At 42.7% G+C, this 17,321-nt stretch overlaps 1 protein-coding gene across 5 annotated transcripts in view; it reads right to left on the reverse strand.

The window, feature by feature from the left end:
• The window catches only part of MAP7 (microtubule associated protein 7), a 103,005-nt gene extending 85,999 nt beyond the window's left edge, over nucleotides 1-17,006 (reverse strand). Inside the window, exon 1 of one of the 5 annotated variants that reach the window (XM_060272709.1) lies at nucleotides 16,891-17,006. In XM_060272709.1, coding sequence (XP_060128692.1) covers nucleotides 16,891-16,951 — 61 coding nt within the window. In that variant the 5' untranslated portion in view covers nucleotides 16,952-17,006. Of the gene's footprint in view, nucleotides 1-1,972; nucleotides 12,801-16,890 lie in introns of those variants that run through there. The other 4 variants (XM_035108897.2, XM_060272710.1, XM_060272711.1 and 1 more) reach the window with 4 other exon arrangements.
• Nucleotides 17,007-17,321: the final 315 nt, after the last annotated feature.

A 17,321-nucleotide genomic window follows, 5' to 3' on the forward strand; every position in this document is an offset into this window, starting at 1 on the left:
CCAAACCCCCAAATATTAACAAAATTTACATTGAAGTAAATACTCCTGTATCAATGGAAAATTTCCCCAAGTAAACATGTTATGAATCTCAGACTTGATGATGCACTTATAGTGAGTCTTCAAAGTACTTTAAAATGACAGTCAGGTGAGATTTTCACTCCAGCAAGCTGGGGGAAATGGTACTTTGAAGTTTTAAACATGATTGCCCCCAACTGTTGGCACACATAAGCAGCAGCAACAGTGTAGGGCAGGGGTCAGCAGACTTTTTCAGCAGGGGGCCGGACTATTTTTGGGGGGGGGGAATTCCTATGCCCCACAAATAACCTAGAGTTACATTTTAAATAAAAGCACACATTGTACTCATGAAAAAACACCACAAATAACCCAGAGATGCATTTTAAATAGAAGGACATATACTACTCATGTAAAAACATGTTGATTCCTGGACCGTCCGCGGGCCGGATTTAGAATGCAATTGGGCCGGATCTGGCCCCTGGGCCTTAGTTTGCCTACCTATAGTGTAGGTGCACCAGGTTAACCCTCCTTAATATCATGCAAAACTCACTTTGAAGAGAGCACCCGAATGGGCACTTCAACATGAAAGCGAAAGTCCAAACAAGAATCTGTGTCCTGGAAACTGAAGTGCTAAGGCTGTGTTTCTAACAAGCCCATTTGCTCCAAGTTCATTTCCCCCTGTAATTGCATAGAATATAATTTCTACTGGGATTATTAAACATATTAAAATAGATAAACAAGAAGCTAAAGTAGCTGTGGCTTTCTCAACAAAAGTACGGAAGTTTGGGACTTGGGGTGTGGATCGACTAGAACAGCAAATAAACAATAGCTCACTCAGGTTTGTTAAATAATTTTCCTCCATTTCCAAGCAAGCATTTAAAAACTTTGAAGTGCATATTTTGAAGTACCCAGCCTCCTGGGAGTTAACTATTCAGCTGAGCACATGAATGTAACTGTCAGTTTCAAACAAACTAGCACAAGGTAAACATGAATGCTGTTTAAATCTGTAAATATTAGCCAGTCAAACTCTCCCATGGGTTATCTGGCTGAATGAACAGGGAAAATAAATTATCACTATGTCAACAACACAACTGAACTGTGTGGAATCCTCCTCCTTAATAAATACTACCAAAAACCTGACAGCTGTTTTTCATGATTTCACAGTACTGTTAGGAAGGAATTCTAATGTAACATTTTCAATTCTCACAGCTGAGAATGCAAAGGTGAAAAAGCAGTAAGCAGTGCAGTCACCCCAAGTGCCCGGTCAAAGGTTGAGACTGAATGGCAGATAATCGGAACCTGAAAAATCCTGGGGGAAGGGAAGCTATTATTATGACTACAGATGTTTAGTTGAGATTTCCCCAAGCAATTCTCTGTAAAACCTCCTTTCAAAGCATGCCTAGACAGTACTGATGTTTTGGGTCAGATGTTTTAAGTACTGTACTTGATCATACTGTATATTTGCACCCAACTATCTATAATGCCACCACAATCTGCACAAACACCAACTGAAAATTTCATATTGCGTTAGTTTCCTCAGTCATCTGGTTTCCTCGGTGGTTTCTCCATTTTAATGACTTCGTTTTATCAAAATGTGCCAAAGGAATAAAACAAACACTTATTCCCTAAACAGAAACACAAATGCCTCTTTGCATTATCAGAGCTTCACTGTTAACAGACTGTGTGACTAAAAAGATATAGCATTTTATTTTATGTGATAAACATATCACAACAAGAAGCAGAAGGCACAGGTTTACAGCCCAGAACAGTTAAAATCCAGAAATCTAGCAATATACTGGACACAAAGACGTTCAGCATGCAAAAAAAGTCACTGAGATACAAAACAGACAAATCCTACCCATTATGAAGAATAAGCAAGACAGCTAGCAAAACAGACTATTTGCTGAGCTGACTATACTACAGAGAGCCCTGGCTCCCTGTGTTAAGTAATGCATACCTTTCAGTCTCTTGGAATTGCCATTCTTTTGCTGCTCATCTTCCTCATTAATGGTGAACAGAACAGGTGTATTTGGCCTCACGCCTGCCTTCTTTAGCCTCTCTTGCCGGATAGCAGTTGCCGAACCGGGCATGTTGCTCTCTTCTTCCTTACTACAATATATCAGTCCCAGACTCCACTTAGCAGCTAGCTAGCTGCAAAGCAGCTCGTTCATTTGTAACAGATCCCGTACGGGTATAAGCGGTGCACAAACAGCTGACAAACACCAACATCCACTTGGCAGACGAGGGCCTGCAGTCTCCTCCACCTTGACGAAATAAAAGGCCTTAATTAAAGGCCCATCGGTTTGGAAGTCTCCTCCTCCTCCTCTTGACGCCTTTAAACCTGTTCAGTCAGATCCCACGTCTTCTGTCCTTCCTGATGCAGCACCTTTCCCCCCCCCTCCCTGTATCTTCTTCTTCTTTCCAGCTACTGCACACTGAAATATTCAGCAGGCAGCCCAAGAGGAGAAAATATGATACGCCACCGTTAACAGTTGCCCTGACAACAGTGACATATCCTAATCAAAAGGAGGTCCGTGAATGTCGTCTCCTCAGCTGCAGGAAAGCAGCCTGCCGGAATGTTCCCTCTGTGCACTTGCTTGCTGCTGAGGCAGAGGAAGCCAGCGCACAAAAGGCCGAAACCACCTAGCAGGCTGGGCTGTTCCTCCTTCCCTCGGAGACGGGGCGGAGGATGGATGGAGCGCCTGCTTGCACAAGCAGGGAAGTTCTGAGGAAGGGAAGCCGACTAGCCTGCAGGCAGGTAGGTGGTTATTTTTTGCCAGTTCCTCCCTTCGCTCAGAGTCTGCAAGTTTTACCAAAGCAGGCTCTCTTTTTTGAATTCCCCAGCAGCGCTCCTTTTCTTGCAATTGGAAAACATGCCCCATGAAGAAGGTAGGTGCATATTCTGTGAAGGGCAAAAATCTCAAGGCGGTACACAAGTGTTTTCTTGTGCAATTAAATAAGAAGATGATTAAAAGAAAAAAACTGAGGCAATGCACCTTCCATGAATAACTGGTGTTCCCTTTGGCAAACATTAACTCGATGCAGCACAAAGGTTATTTGTAACAACAACTTAAGAGGATAGGACAAAGTATTTATCAAAGTTTTCCGGCAGGCAAAGTGTAACATGACAGTGCCATTTGCTGTTTATAGTACATAAGTCTGCCTGTACATTCCATTTCACAAACAACTTTGTTTTTTGGTCTACTTCCTTTTACTATGCCTTTCTGCTCATGGCAGCTTAAAATGTTTAGAGAATCAGAAGACAAAATATACACTAAAATTGTAACAATGCATGAAGAAACAGCACAGAGCAAGTTTTTTTTAAAAAAAACACATACATGCAGAATCAAACACAGCAAGGAAATTAAAAACGTAGAAAAACGGAAAGCAAACCAAATGCTTGACTGAACAGAAAATCCTTTACATTTCCATGAAAAACCACATAGTCTCATCTGCGCTATATATTTAATGCAGTATCATACCACTTTAAACAGCCATGGCTTCCCCCAAAGAATCCTGGGAACTGTAGTTTGTTGAGGGTACTGAGAGTTTTTAAGCGTTGTTATCCTCACACAGCTACGGTTCCCAGAGTAGTTTAACAACCAATCTCTCTTCCCAGGAAACTCTAGAAATTATAGCTCTGTGAGGGGAATAGGGGTCTCTTAACATTCCCCTCTTAACTGTGAGGGAAATAGGGGTCTCTGCCTGTCCAGGAGGATCCAGTGGCAAGTCTGGATGAACACAATGACAGTCCAGAGTCTGGGGTTCTACACTGAGAAACTGCCATCCAGAGTCCAATGGCTCAAAGTTCCTGGCAATGCAACCCTAGTATTTCCCATAACAAAGAGAGTGAAGGAATTAAAGTATGCATAGTACATGAACTTCTCTCGGCCATAATGGCTGCTTGGCAAAAAACCTACTCATTCCAATATCCAGTGCTTGAGGCACTTGCAATAATTTTAGTACTAGACAAGAAACAAACCTTTATTTGCCAGCACATCCAGCAACAATTCTTCTTCTCAACCTAATCCAAAGCGGCTATATGAGGCAAATCTTGAAAAGTGTACCTAGAGGATTTTCAAAACTGTAGCACTCAGCGGGAGGCTGAATGCTTGGGTGTTAAAAGTGCATTTCTATTTTGAAATTAATAATTCTGAACAGTCAGCTCATAAAAATCTCATGGCAGTGTATAATAAAACCACCAGAACATTACCAAATCATGAAATATAGGGAAAAAATGGCCAACACTGAATCAAATTAATTCTCTGAAAATGATTGGCAAAACAGAAATGTTTTCAGCAGATGAAATATTGAAATTGTAGGCATTTGTCTGATTTCAGTAGGAATAGTATTTCAAAGCACTGGTGGTGTCACAACCCTCACTTTTATGGGAGACGCTTGCTCACTTAAATTTGTTCAAACGTTGGAGAGAATTTGCTAGATGAAGCAAAATGGTTTCTCCTATACACCTTTCGACTGAGGTCCAAAGTCCATCTTTCACACATCATTCTATGTATTTGTCATTTTCTGTGTTTGGCCTCCTTGTCACTCTCCAGGAAAACTCTGACAACAAACCCAGTGCAAGGTTATGTAGATGAACATAACCTTGGGCTAAAGAGATATGGGTTGGGTCCCCTTTCTGTGTTCTTCAGAACAAAAGAGATGCATGGCAATCTGGGCCAGACTTGGAAAGCCAAACTTTGCCCTCGGTTCTATATACAAGCCCTCATTCCATCCCCCATGTCCAATGGCTAGCATTTGACTAGTCAATATTAGGTGGGATGGGAGACTTCTGAAGATTTTGTGAGCACAGAGAGAAACATTCATAGACTCCACATGTAAACAAAAGCACAAACTACTGAGCTAGTTTTGCCTCACCGTGTTTTGTTTAAGCTCTTTCCTTCTTGGCAGGATTCCAGCTGTCACTGTGTGACCCAAGGTGTATAATGAAGCAGAAAATTTTAAGAAAAGAGTGTGAGCTAGCATTTTTCACTCCACCTTCTAATCTAAAGATGAACTAGAAACTTCATTTCTCAAACTTTATCCACAAAAATGCACACATACCGTACTTTAAAAACTACAGGTGCACAGACATTCTTGATCAAGAGAATGAGCCAAATATTTTTGGTTACTGTAAGCAGCACAGCCATGCCTTAAATGGGCTCCTCTCCCCCTCAGAACAATAATTTAGAATGTGTACAATTCACATCTAACACTTTGTACCAGCTGGCTTTATTTTGATTTAAATAATATTATGAAGATCTGAGTTTCAAAATACTTTAGACCCCATTCCAGAGATGTTTTTATTTAGTGATGTCCAAGGGGGCATTCAGGATGGAAACATGCTTTGAATCAAAAGTGTGCTGTGGGTATGTTGGAGATAGTCTTTACCTCAGCTGGGACTGAAAGAATGAAAGGAAGCAAGCAGCCTGTGGGTTCCTTCCCTTCAGTTTGGGACCTAAAGAGGAAACAATTTCCCCCTCACACATTAGAGCCCTATTACAGGACAGGGAACAATTGACCTTTCACTATCCTTTAAGCACTATTCCCCATTCTGGTACCCTCCAGTTGTTTCTGACTATAGCTCCTATCAGCCCCAACTTTAAGATATTGAAGGGTCATTATGAGTAGGGTAGTGGGGGGGGGGGCTTGCTTCCAATAAGTCTTCTTCCCAAGAATACTTCAAACTGCTAGTGAGGCTTGTCACAGATTAATTTATGGGGAGGGGGGGTAATTTCCCCTCCTGCACTTGTCCATTTTAGGACAACATGCTCAATGTGACATTTTTCCAAGGGACTTCACTTGTAAAAACATAATTGTGAAGTTCCCTGTCTATATCCACCAGTCGTGAATGTGTTTAATTAAATTAATTACTTTATTTCTGGAAGCTTCAGAAAAGGAAAGACCATCAGACATGGGATGGCTGATTTTTGCAAAGGATTCGCCAGAGCCCGAGGAACTGAACTGTTCAATTGCAAATGATAAAGATATCAGCATTGAGCCTTGAGGTCTTTGCCTTTCCTGAATGCTTCAAATATGAAAGGAGCAATTGGGATGCACAATTATGCTTCCCTGGCTTCAAAAGTAGATGGATGAACTCTTGGGGACAGAATACACCACTGAGGAATTCAGGCCTGTATTCAGGGCTACATTCTCTAAATGTCTTGTCTCATATTAACCTGCTACATGGCATTCTCAAAGTCACACAACTTTTCATGTTTCTGCTTTGCATGCACACCTTGTAGTCTAACTTGCTCTATGATGTATGATTTTGCACTGTAGACCACCTTTGGTGTCCTTGTCACAGAAAGGTAGGGGGAAATGCAAATATAAATACACAAGTACAGGACAATCTATTCACGCCATTTCACCTTCAACAACATTTCCCCCCTCCTGAACCACAAATTCTCTTTTAACAACTGAAGTCCCTGCCAATCCCCAATAAACTGCTAAACAGGAGCATTTAGAATTCCTTAGGGCATCTGCATTCACCACAAAATAGCCATGATTCAGAAATGTGCCCATCAGGGTGTTTCTCCCTCAACAAACTCAACAAACTTCCCACATGAGAATATGGCTGTATAAAATGCATTTGCATGTCACATCACCCTAGAGGCATTATCTCCTGCTATCACAGTGACAGATAGATCTACTTCAGCAGCAATTATAGAAGGTGGCACTTCCAAGATGATGCCCCGCTGTGCACATTCCATTGTGAGCATACACCCTAAGCACTTCCTCTAGTGCAGCCTTTCCAACCTGATGCCCTCCCAATGTTTTGGACTACAACTCCCACCAGACCTTGCTTTGCTGCTCCTTTGCTGCCATCAGAGATAGTGGGTTTTTTAAGCAACGCTTTTAATAGGCAGAAAATTTGAACACTGATTCTGTCAATGATGACAGGAAAAGTATCATGGCGCCTCAAAGTTATTAGGCCATAAGTTTTTGAGCATGTGATTGAGTGTATTCTAATCCAGGACAGCTGGTGCCTTAATACATTTGCTCCATCTTGAGTGTGTGGCACAAGACTCCTTGCTATTTTTTGCTGCAACCAACATAACTACCCCTCCGGAAATTGTCAATGCAATACCGTAAATAGAGGACAGCTGATTAAAAATGAATGAAATGATCTACCACACACTTAAATATGCAGCAGGAGTCAAAATAGCTGAGTCCTTCCTTAACTTTGGGGGAAAGTTAATTACATGCCATTAAATGAGTGCTCTGGGTATAAATTGCCATCGCTAACTTAGGAACAATGGAATGGACAGGTTTGCACTTGGAAGTAAAAACCATATATAAAGCACTTTTTTCAGCAATATGGGCCTACTTCAAAGAAAAGTTAATACACCAAACATAAACATTAATGTTTCCTCATCATGTCGCCAACACTGATATTACCAACAAACTGAAACCTCCCATGCCTACTTCTTAAGTGGTATTGCCTACTAAGCAGTTAATTCCTCATTATCCAAATATGCAGTGCAATTGTATGTTTACTTCTCTCTCTTTCTCTTTCATCTTGCTTACTCTAAGAGATTGTTTCTTTTAATTCTCTAGAACTTAGGGATTCAGAATGTTTTTCTCCTCCTCTAGTGGTCCGGTAATGGTTTTTGTCATGTTGTTAGAGAAGGATGGCCAATTTAAACTCAACAACACGTTTGGACATGTTTCGTACTTGCATTTTTTCTTTTTCAAAGTTGAAAAGAGAAGCATGTTGTCTGGTGGCTACATACTGCCTACTTAATTGAGGGATAATGTTTAATTATTTTTGACATGCCAAATCCTTTTCCACCTTGAAAACAGATGAAACACTTCCTTTGTATGCACACTCACTTGCACTCTGTCTCTGGAGGAACTGCTTCAGAGTTTATAACATGCCTTTGTCATTTACCACAAACCAAGATCCCTGAACTCTAAAAAATAATTTTCCAAGCCCACTAAGCATATGAGCTTTTAGAATGGTGGGCCATTAAATGATATTTCCTGCCATTTCCCTTGCTCTATGGAATGGTGCTATGTAGGAAATATCATCCTTTTGACATCTTTTAAAGGCATGCCTCTTTTCTTCAGGCTCTCTCTGGACGTTAAAGCTGGACTCTGCTTTTGTACTTTGTGATGCTGTGTTGTACTTTTTATAGTCTTTAATGTTGCTTTCAGTGGTTTAGACCATTGGTTTTATTGTGCATTTATGGTTTACTGTATACCTTTTGGATATTTTTAGTAATGGTCTTAAAATAAATAGCTCAATCAAAAGAGGAAGATCTGTGCACACATTTTGTTCCCTATACTGGAATTATGGTGAGTGAAGTGGTAGGAGATTTGCCCCTTTCATAGCAGGGATGGCTCTACCATTAGGTAGATTAAGGCGGGGGTAGGAGATTCAGGTGCTGTGTGTTGCTGGAGGACATAGCTGTTTGTATCACATGGCTAGCCGTGTGTGTGTGTGTGTGTGTGTGTGTGTGTCCAAGCTATGGGAGCTGTCCTCAGGTGCAATGGAAGACACTGTCCTATCACCAGTGCTGAAGTAAGATTCAACTGAAAATTCAGCCAACTTCTCTAAGTGAAATGGAGCGCAGAAGGGGCATGCCCATTTGTCCACATCTTGCTCCAGACTTACCTGTTAGCTCACTCCAGCCAGGGTGGGGAGATGGTTTCTCTCTTGCTCCCGTTTGTTTGCTTACTAAATTGCCCCCTCATTTAAATTAGCAGGAGGGAAATTAATTATTCAACAGACCAACAGGAAGGAAGGAAGGAAGGAAGGAAGGAAGGAAGGAAGGAAGGAAGGAAGGAAGGAAGGAAGGGGCTTTGGATCCAATGTATCCAAGGCTATCCCAACACAGCCCAGAGCATCCCATATCAGGTCCTACCACTGGTAGAAATATTGCTATCATTGCAACTATACCCACAGAGCTTTCTACAGATGAACCAGAGGCCTCCAGGACAAGAAGGCCAGCAGAGGTCCTCCTTGTTGGTGGCCACCCTTCTGCCTCATCCTAAACCCCCTTCAGCCAGCCTTCAGCCAGGGGTTAGGATTGCTCTGCAAAACATCTCCCTTATACTTTCCATTTTCTTTATGAAATGTGCAGCGACCATACTGCATATGCTTCCTAACTGTGAAACTTTTTATTATAAGGCTTTAAAATATTGCATCAGTATTCTAGAAGGCATTTATGTTTTAAATATGTAAATATGCGTGAGAGCACCTTCTGAAATATGTTGCTTTTAAATGAAAACCAATCTGATCTTGACAGGTTTTCATTTAAAGAATCTTATGTTTTCAGCACTTTTTCAGGGCAAAGAAATATCTGCAATATTTTTTTAATGAAAACTTGTTAAGATTAGAGTATGTTATACTACAAACATTTCAATCGTCTTCAGAAAGTGGCATTATAAATAAATACAGTACAGTGGAACCTCGGTTTACAACTACCTCTGTTTATGAACGCCTCCATATATGAACGCCGCAAACCCGGAAGTGTTTACATCCAGGTTCTGCGGAGTCGCGTGCGCAGAAGCGATCTGCGCAGCGCGTGCGTGCGCAGAAGCGCTCTATCAGCACTTCGCGCAAAACCGTGTCTGCGGGGAGCGAATGCCTCCGTTTACGAACGCCTCCGTGGAATGGAGAACAGAAAGAATGCTACTTCTCAGCAGCATATCCTTTGATTAAAATGTCAGCAGCACCATCTTGTGGTTTAATCTGTGTATAACTGAATCTAGTCACCTAACTACTGTACACAGAGCAGCTGGCTAAACCTAAAGCGTAATAGTGTTTGCAGTATTTGATACCTTATTTTGCTTCACTACTCAGTCTGTGCCTTCAGACTGTGGATCTTCAGTCATTAACATTCTGTGTATGGTTACAGGTAGGTAGCCGTGTTGGTCTGGGTCGAAGTAAAATAAAAAAATTCCTTCAGTAGCACCTTAAAGACCAACTAAGTTTTTATTTTGGTATGAGCTTTCGTGTGCATTCTGAAGAAGTGTGCATGCACACGAAAGCTCATACCAAAATAAAAACTTAGTTGGTCTTTAAGGTGCTACTGAAGGAATTTTTTTATTCTGTGTATGTTAACTGGTGGCAAGAAACACCCCTTCCTATATTTACTATGTTTTTGTGATAAAGTAAAATTTCAAAATGCAGCTGCTCTCCAAGGACAACAGTAAATTTGAGACTGTTGGGCAGATTCTTAAAAGCTCAACCTTGCCTTCATAAAGCATTACGTTATCTCCCTGACAAAGTGCCTTTGGAGATCAACACAGGGCGATGACAGATATAATGTAAAGAGAAATCACAGCAGGTTCTTCTTCCTCCTCCCCCGTGAGCACAGTTTCCTTCCTGCTTCACAATTTGCTTGTGAGGCAAACACATCAATGAATCACATTACTCTTGCTCCAAAGAGCCTGCTGGAGAACTCCAAAGGTGGTAGTCTAGCACCCTGTTCTCACAGATGCCCAAGAGAAGCCCACAACCAGAACTGGAGAACAGCTGCACTCTCCTCACCTGCAATTCTCAGCAACTGGTATCAGGTGAACTGCACACTACTTCTTTTTTATATGTTTGTTTGTTTATTTCTCTCTCTCTCTCTCTCTCTCTCTCTCTCTGTGTGTGTGTGTGCGCGCGCACACACGGTATAAACAGTTTCAAAATTGCTCCAGGAATTAAAGGAATTTTATGACATCCAGAGAAAACCTGACTGGTATTCAGGCTTATGACATTTTGTTTGACTCACCACTTACAAGATATACCTTGTAAAATATACTTAGTAAAAAATAAAAGCAACAGCCCATAAGGTGAATCTTCCTGTTCCCAGAATCGAAGTAAAATGTCCACTCTCAAAATAGTACATGTTTGTGCACAACCAGTGGAGACTAGGTCAGACTGCCCTCTTGGGTGGAACTAACTTAAAGCTATTTACTTGACGTAAAATACACACTCCATAATTTCAAGCAAATAAACTTGATCCAAAGTGTAGGAAGTTCTGTATCCACAAGGCTCTCTCGTCTCTCTTCTTGGAAAAGAAATTTGACAGAGACACGGGATGTGGATCAGAGCAGATGTGTGTTAGGACTGATGCATTTATTTCCCTTAAAATATTTTTCCTTGACAAAGGACATCCATTCTCATGCACAAGCAGAGGAAAGGGTGACAGCTCAGGGGAAGTTTAGTGAAAAGCACGAGCCATTTCTAGTGCAAAACTACCAAAAACAGCCTCTGTTTTTAAACACTTAGTATGCCATCCTGCTTACAGTTACAAGTGCGGATTTGTCACCCTGTAATGGTGTGTTCCACTACTGTGCAGCCATTAAAAAAATAATTTTGAACAAGTAAGAAAGACTTATTAAAATGTAACTTGTGATTCTTGGCTTCCACGTATTTAAGACTAGATGAACTTTGATACAGAAAGCCACTTAAAAGGTAGCTTTCATTAAGTACCATATGCCCCAGACTAAAACTCCCAACAGCCCCAGCCAGAAAAGCCAGTGGTCAGGGGTTTATGGGTGCTGTAGTCCTGCAACATCTGATGGGGAGTGGTAACTGTTTGGGGAAGGCTGATCTAGAACAGTGGCTCACGCTCAGTTACAAAGCAGATGAAAGAGGAAGAACTCTCCATAAACTGATTAAAGGAAAAGAACTCTCCTGTAAATAGTGACGCCTATGCTGGTATTTCCTAAGGTGCTGCCATCCATCACGGGAGAAAAATCTATTTCCTCTGTAGAAATAGAATTCCATGTCCTTGTGACCAACACCTCCAGAAAGTAATTAACCTGCATTGCAACCTATTCATTTCATTCACCTACACGCTATTAGGATTCTGCTAGCCCATACCCTGGCATGGCACACATTGGCAAAGAAATTGCTTTACATCAGCTAGGGGCACACAAATACCAGGGACTGATCTGAATTACATTTGCCTGAGTTCCAGCCTTTCATTTAACGTGATCACCTGTTATACCTTGTGGTAAGATATTTTGCATATGACACACACACACACTGCAAAAGAGCAAATTGAAGGCCCTGCTTTTCGAAGGGAGTTCTGTAGCAAACACTAATTCTAGGATGTAAGGAATTAAATAGATTCGGGGGGGGAGAGATGAAACAAACAATTTGCACAACAAAAATCAGAGTCAAGACGTTACTCGGCACATTCAGTTCTGAACATCATGTGAGATTTTGAAGGAGCAAGCTTATGCTGAATACAGAAAAACCAAACCATTAAGCAGCTTGACCCTATGAGTCAGATGGACTTTTGTGGGGGTGTTGCTTTGTGCCTTTTTTATGAACTGCAGCATTTTGTGTGAATGTGTTCATATTATAATGTATGTCCATTCAGGCTTTGGTTTTAAATCTGCTGTTATTTGCTTGGAAGTCTTTAGTGTAACAAATGACTAACAAGTTAACAACAACAACAACAACAACAAAATTAGGGTAAATAAGCCCACTGAAAGCAATGGGCTGTGGTTTCCCCAACTCTGAATAGGATCAGGTATGTGCTGTTCTCAACTGACAGATACTTTTTAAAACTCTGGTACAAACGGTAAAAGCATAAGTTGGCTCACAGTCTCCAGTGTGGTGTAGTGGTTAAGGGCAGTAGAATCATAACCTGGTGAACTCCACATGCAGCTGCTGGGTGACCTGAGGCTAGTCACACTTCTTGAAGTCTCTCAGCCCCACTCACATCACAGAGTGTTTGTTGTGGGGGAGGAAGGGAAAGGAGAATGTTAGCCACTTTGAGACTCCTTCGGGTAGTGATAAAGCGGGATATCAAATCCAAACTCCTCCTCCTCCTCCTCCTCCTCCTCCTCCTCCTCCTCCTCCTCCTCTTCTTTCTTCTTCTTCTTCTTCTTCTTCTTCTTCTTCTTCTTCTTCTTCTTCTTCTTCTTCTTCTTCTTCTTCTTCTTCTTCTTCTTCATGTCTGCATGTCCCACTTCCATTTCTGGGCTTCCTGAAGTGCTGCTCCATAATGCCAGCAACCAGTCATGCCAACAAAGCAGAACAATCAACATTGTCCCCAAATGCAGCAGGGGTAGCTGACTACATTTTGAAGTTTGTTAAGTAACGCACCTTACAATTTAAAGATGTGGGGAAGCTATTAAGTCCAGAGTCTCAAAAACCTAAATGCACCAGTGTCTGCAATAGACTGGTCTTCCTTCTTTGGCCAGCCCCACTCAACACCATACTTGAGCAAAAATAAATAAAATCTGAACCCTTTAGCCTTCCTTCTGGCTAATCTGACTCTTTCCTCTCATGCTCATGCCTATATTTCACTGTCTACCTTGTCACTCTGCTACTATCTTTGTCTAAAGTAGACTGAATACTCTCTGGGCAAAGATTGCATCCCTTTCGCATATTGCAGGATACTTATTTATCACATAACCTATCAAGATGGTGTACAATACATACATATATAATAAAGCACAAAATGTCATCAAAACAATGCAGAACAATCATTCAAATGACTGGCTAATCTTAAGAAAACTTAAAAGAGAATAGGCCTGGCAGCATAAGGAGGTCCTCAAGAAACACCTGAATGTCAGTACTGAGAATGCCTGCAAAGTATCTGCTGGAATGATATTCCACAGCGTGGGGCTGCTGACACTAAATGCCTGACTAGGCAAGTCTCTGTAAACATGGGGGACTGAGCTGTGTTGTAGGAGCTCAGGTGGTCTTTAAGGTATCCTAGATTGAGGGTGCTCAGGGCTTTATATATTAATACAAAAACCTTGAACCTGGCCCAGTGTCATATGGGCAGCCAGTGCAGATGTTTTAGGAGATGTCACATGCTATCAACAATCTACCCCCATCAACAATCTAGCTTCTGCATTCTGAACTAAATGGAATGTCTGGTTCAGGCCCAAAGGCAGCCCCCATATAAAACACATTGCAAAAATCCAGTCTTGAAGGTACCAAGATACTACAGTCACCAGGCTATTCAAATATGGCTGTATCCTGCACCCCGACAAAGCTACCTAGCATGCAATTAAAAACAGCAGTGTAGGTTTGCTCTCAACTATTCAGGGTATCTTCCAAATGTCCCACACCCATTCAAAAATATTTGACTGGATCATCATGCACAGATTAATCAGCCTCTATTTCCTGGTGACTAAGAGATGCTTTGGACTACAACTCCATTAAGCCCCAGTCAGCACACCTATGCTGGTTTAGGAAAATTAATGGTTAATGTTATTTGCAATATTGCGCTATGCTTCTGCAGTTCAAGAAAGAGAGCATTCTTATTTCAGAGTTTTCACTTCCATGAAATTCCCTGGCAGTTTCACACCCTGCCATTCAGCTCCTAATCCAGAAATAGTGCACAAAGTGTTAAGAAGCACACCTCTAGCTACAGATCTTTAGCACCCTGCCAATTTAAATAAAACAGATATATAGAAAAAACTGCAATGCTACACAAGAGACAGACAATATGAGAAACAATGCATGATGAGTGTTAGCTTTATTTCAATGTGTGTTCTGCTTCAGCAGTACAATTATGATACCAATAAGAGTAAACAAGGAAGTGCAAATCAGCTCATAAAAAATGCACTCCCAGAACCAGCTGAAATACTGACCATCCTTAAAATTGGAATACAGTGTACTCAGAATTGGCTATTTCTACTCAGTAAGCTAGTTCAAATTAAAATTGAAATCATTAATCACACACACCATGCCACAACTCTAGCAAGTGTGTTTTTCATGTACATTCAAATTTATTGCCATGAGTCATTCCATTAGGACCAAGTACTGTAGAGTTATCCATGCATGTACTTCTGCACAGGATTTTCGTCTGCAAAGCGTACACCTGCCTTTTAGCAGAAAGCTTTCAAATCAGATTAACTACACTGTGTAGAAATCAGCATGCTGAAAGCTTCTGCTCTCAAAGTGCTGCCAACCAAGCCATAAAACCCCGGAAAATATAGTTTAAAAATAAAACATAACTCCCTTACACTCATGGCAATCTAGATCAGGGCCACTTCCAAGTCAAATGAGCAAAATGCAAAGATGGCAGTTGAAGGACAAAGGCAGAGGGCTCCCTACTATCATGCATGGCTAATCCTGCCAGGAGGGGAAGATGGTTTGAGAGGGGGAAATGGGGTGACCTGGTTTGACTTCACAGTGGGAGGTTTCAGGCCTGCATCACTTAAGGTACCTGAGGCTTGCCCTTGGTATTTTGTGAGACTTAAAATGAGAGGAGAGGCATATAAATGTCCAGTTTTCTGGACCAAATTTCCATCTAGTCCTGCATCCTATATTCCACAGGGGCCAGTGAGATGGCTTTTGGAAGTCCACAAGAAGTCACCAGCCGTCTTCAATTGCTATTTCCCATCAACTGATAAGGACATTATTGAAGGACATTGGACCCACTGCAGTTTGTTCCCATTGTTAGGATTGTTTGAAAGGAAATGGGTTCTAAAAGGGAAAGGGAAAACTCTGTGGGCTGCCCTACCAAGATGGGAAACAGGGCAAGGAAACTAAAGAGAGACATGCGCAGGATAATTTCAAGGTGGGCGTTCCAGTAATTAATGAACCAGCTGGAGCGAAGGGAGTTTGGGGGCGAAAATGTTCCCTTCTCTGAGGCAGTATGCAATATTTAAGGAACACAGCTGTTGAGTTCCAGGAAAGCTTAGGGGGTAAAGGAAGGGAATCTCGGCCAGGATATAGGGAAAGCTGTCCAAAAGGGCTTGTAAACATGCAATGGAGTGGCAGGTGGCTCCAGTGGGGACACAACTTCACACCTCCCTCTGCTTGAAAGGGAAAGAGATGATTTATCCAGCATAGGTCCTAGGGGAGCTGTGCCAGGGAAACATATTGGCTTGCTGTCCCTGGCAGTCTTCATGAGCCCTGCAATGTAAAATGGGTCCTTATCTGCTAGTCTGTCCCTACCAACAGTTATGATTTGCTTTATCCACCTCTTTATTACCCTACAAAATAAACAAACTGTGTAATGGTCTGATGTTAAAAAAAAGCTGGCAAACACTAGATGTCACAGTTCTGCTCTCTTTAAATGTGTAGGATCTCAAAGTATATATATATATATATATATATATATATATATACATAAAAAGCCCATGAGCAAATCACAGAAAACATTATAGCACAAGCTGCAAGTGCCATGATTCCACTAAAATCCAACCCCTTGCTAGAACAAAGTAAACAACAGAAGATGCTGGGGAAATCAGCAACAGCTTCCCCAGTTTTTATCTAGCAAGGCTGCCTTTAACTGTTGCCCAGGAAGCAGATACTCAACAGGTGCAGCTAGCTTTTCATTGCTAATGGCAGACGAACCCTGACAAGGTAAGAAAATGGGAGGGGGGGTTAATAAAGAAGCAAGGCGACTCCACTACAATTTCTGAAAGCCCACTATTCTCATACAACCTATTAGTTATCTTGCACATCAGAACTTTCGTGGTTATGGCCGCATTGAAACCTTCGATTTTATTTTGGGGCGGGAGATTTTATTCTGGATAACGGAGCCTTGGCTCGACATCCTTGACCAAGGCGAAGGTCACAAAGCAACCACAGATATAGGACGATTTTTATTCTTTTTATTCTTCCTGAGGAACTGGCGTTGTGCAGGTGCGGTGCCCTTACCTGTTCCAGCAGGAGGCGGCTGCCGGACCTAGTGGCCAGGGCGGTCGCCTGAGTGCATCCACATCACCTCAGCAGGCGCCTTCCGCGCCAGTCCTATGACTCGCTGGCGCGCCTCCACCCTGGAGCGCATCTGGTGTTTTCAGACTCCTTCCCTCAGCAATAACATCCGGCTTCGAGCCGGGCAAAGAGGGGAGAGGGGCGCTCGGGCTCTCGCCGGCTCCCAAACAGGCGCCCACCCCCCACGGCGCGCCCCTTCAGCACCGTCGGCTGAGAGCCACGGGCAGACTCACCTGTTTGGGCAGCGGGAACGCCGCTGCTCTTCTTAGCCGCCGCTCCTCCTGCCTCCGCCATGTCGGCTCCCTCCGCTCCGGCGCTCCGCCCCGGAGCTGCTCGGTCCCACCCCCGGGAGCAGAACGTGGCCCGGGCAGGTGAGAGGGAAAAGGCGCGCGCGCGCCACAAGCAGACCCGGGAGGGAAGGAGGGAGGGAGGAGCGCGTGGCCGGGCTCGGGTGTTTATGGCGGACAGCGCCATCTAGTGGGCAGGTCGAAGGCGAGGGAGATGATGAGGATGAGGATGCCGCCGCCGCCGCCGCCGCCGCCTTCTCCTCCTACCCCTGCCTGAGGCGCGACGGAGCCCGCCATCTGCAGCTCTTGCTCAGGCAGGGCTGTGGTGCTTTTAAACGGCACGGCTATGGGGAGACTTTCATTGGCTGAGGGGTGGG

The sequence above is a fragment of the Zootoca vivipara genome, chromosome 3 (genome assembly GCF_963506605.1).
Source record: "Zootoca vivipara chromosome 3, rZooViv1.1, whole genome shotgun sequence".
Classification (NCBI taxonomy): domain Eukaryota; kingdom Metazoa; phylum Chordata; class Lepidosauria; order Squamata; family Lacertidae; genus Zootoca; species Zootoca vivipara.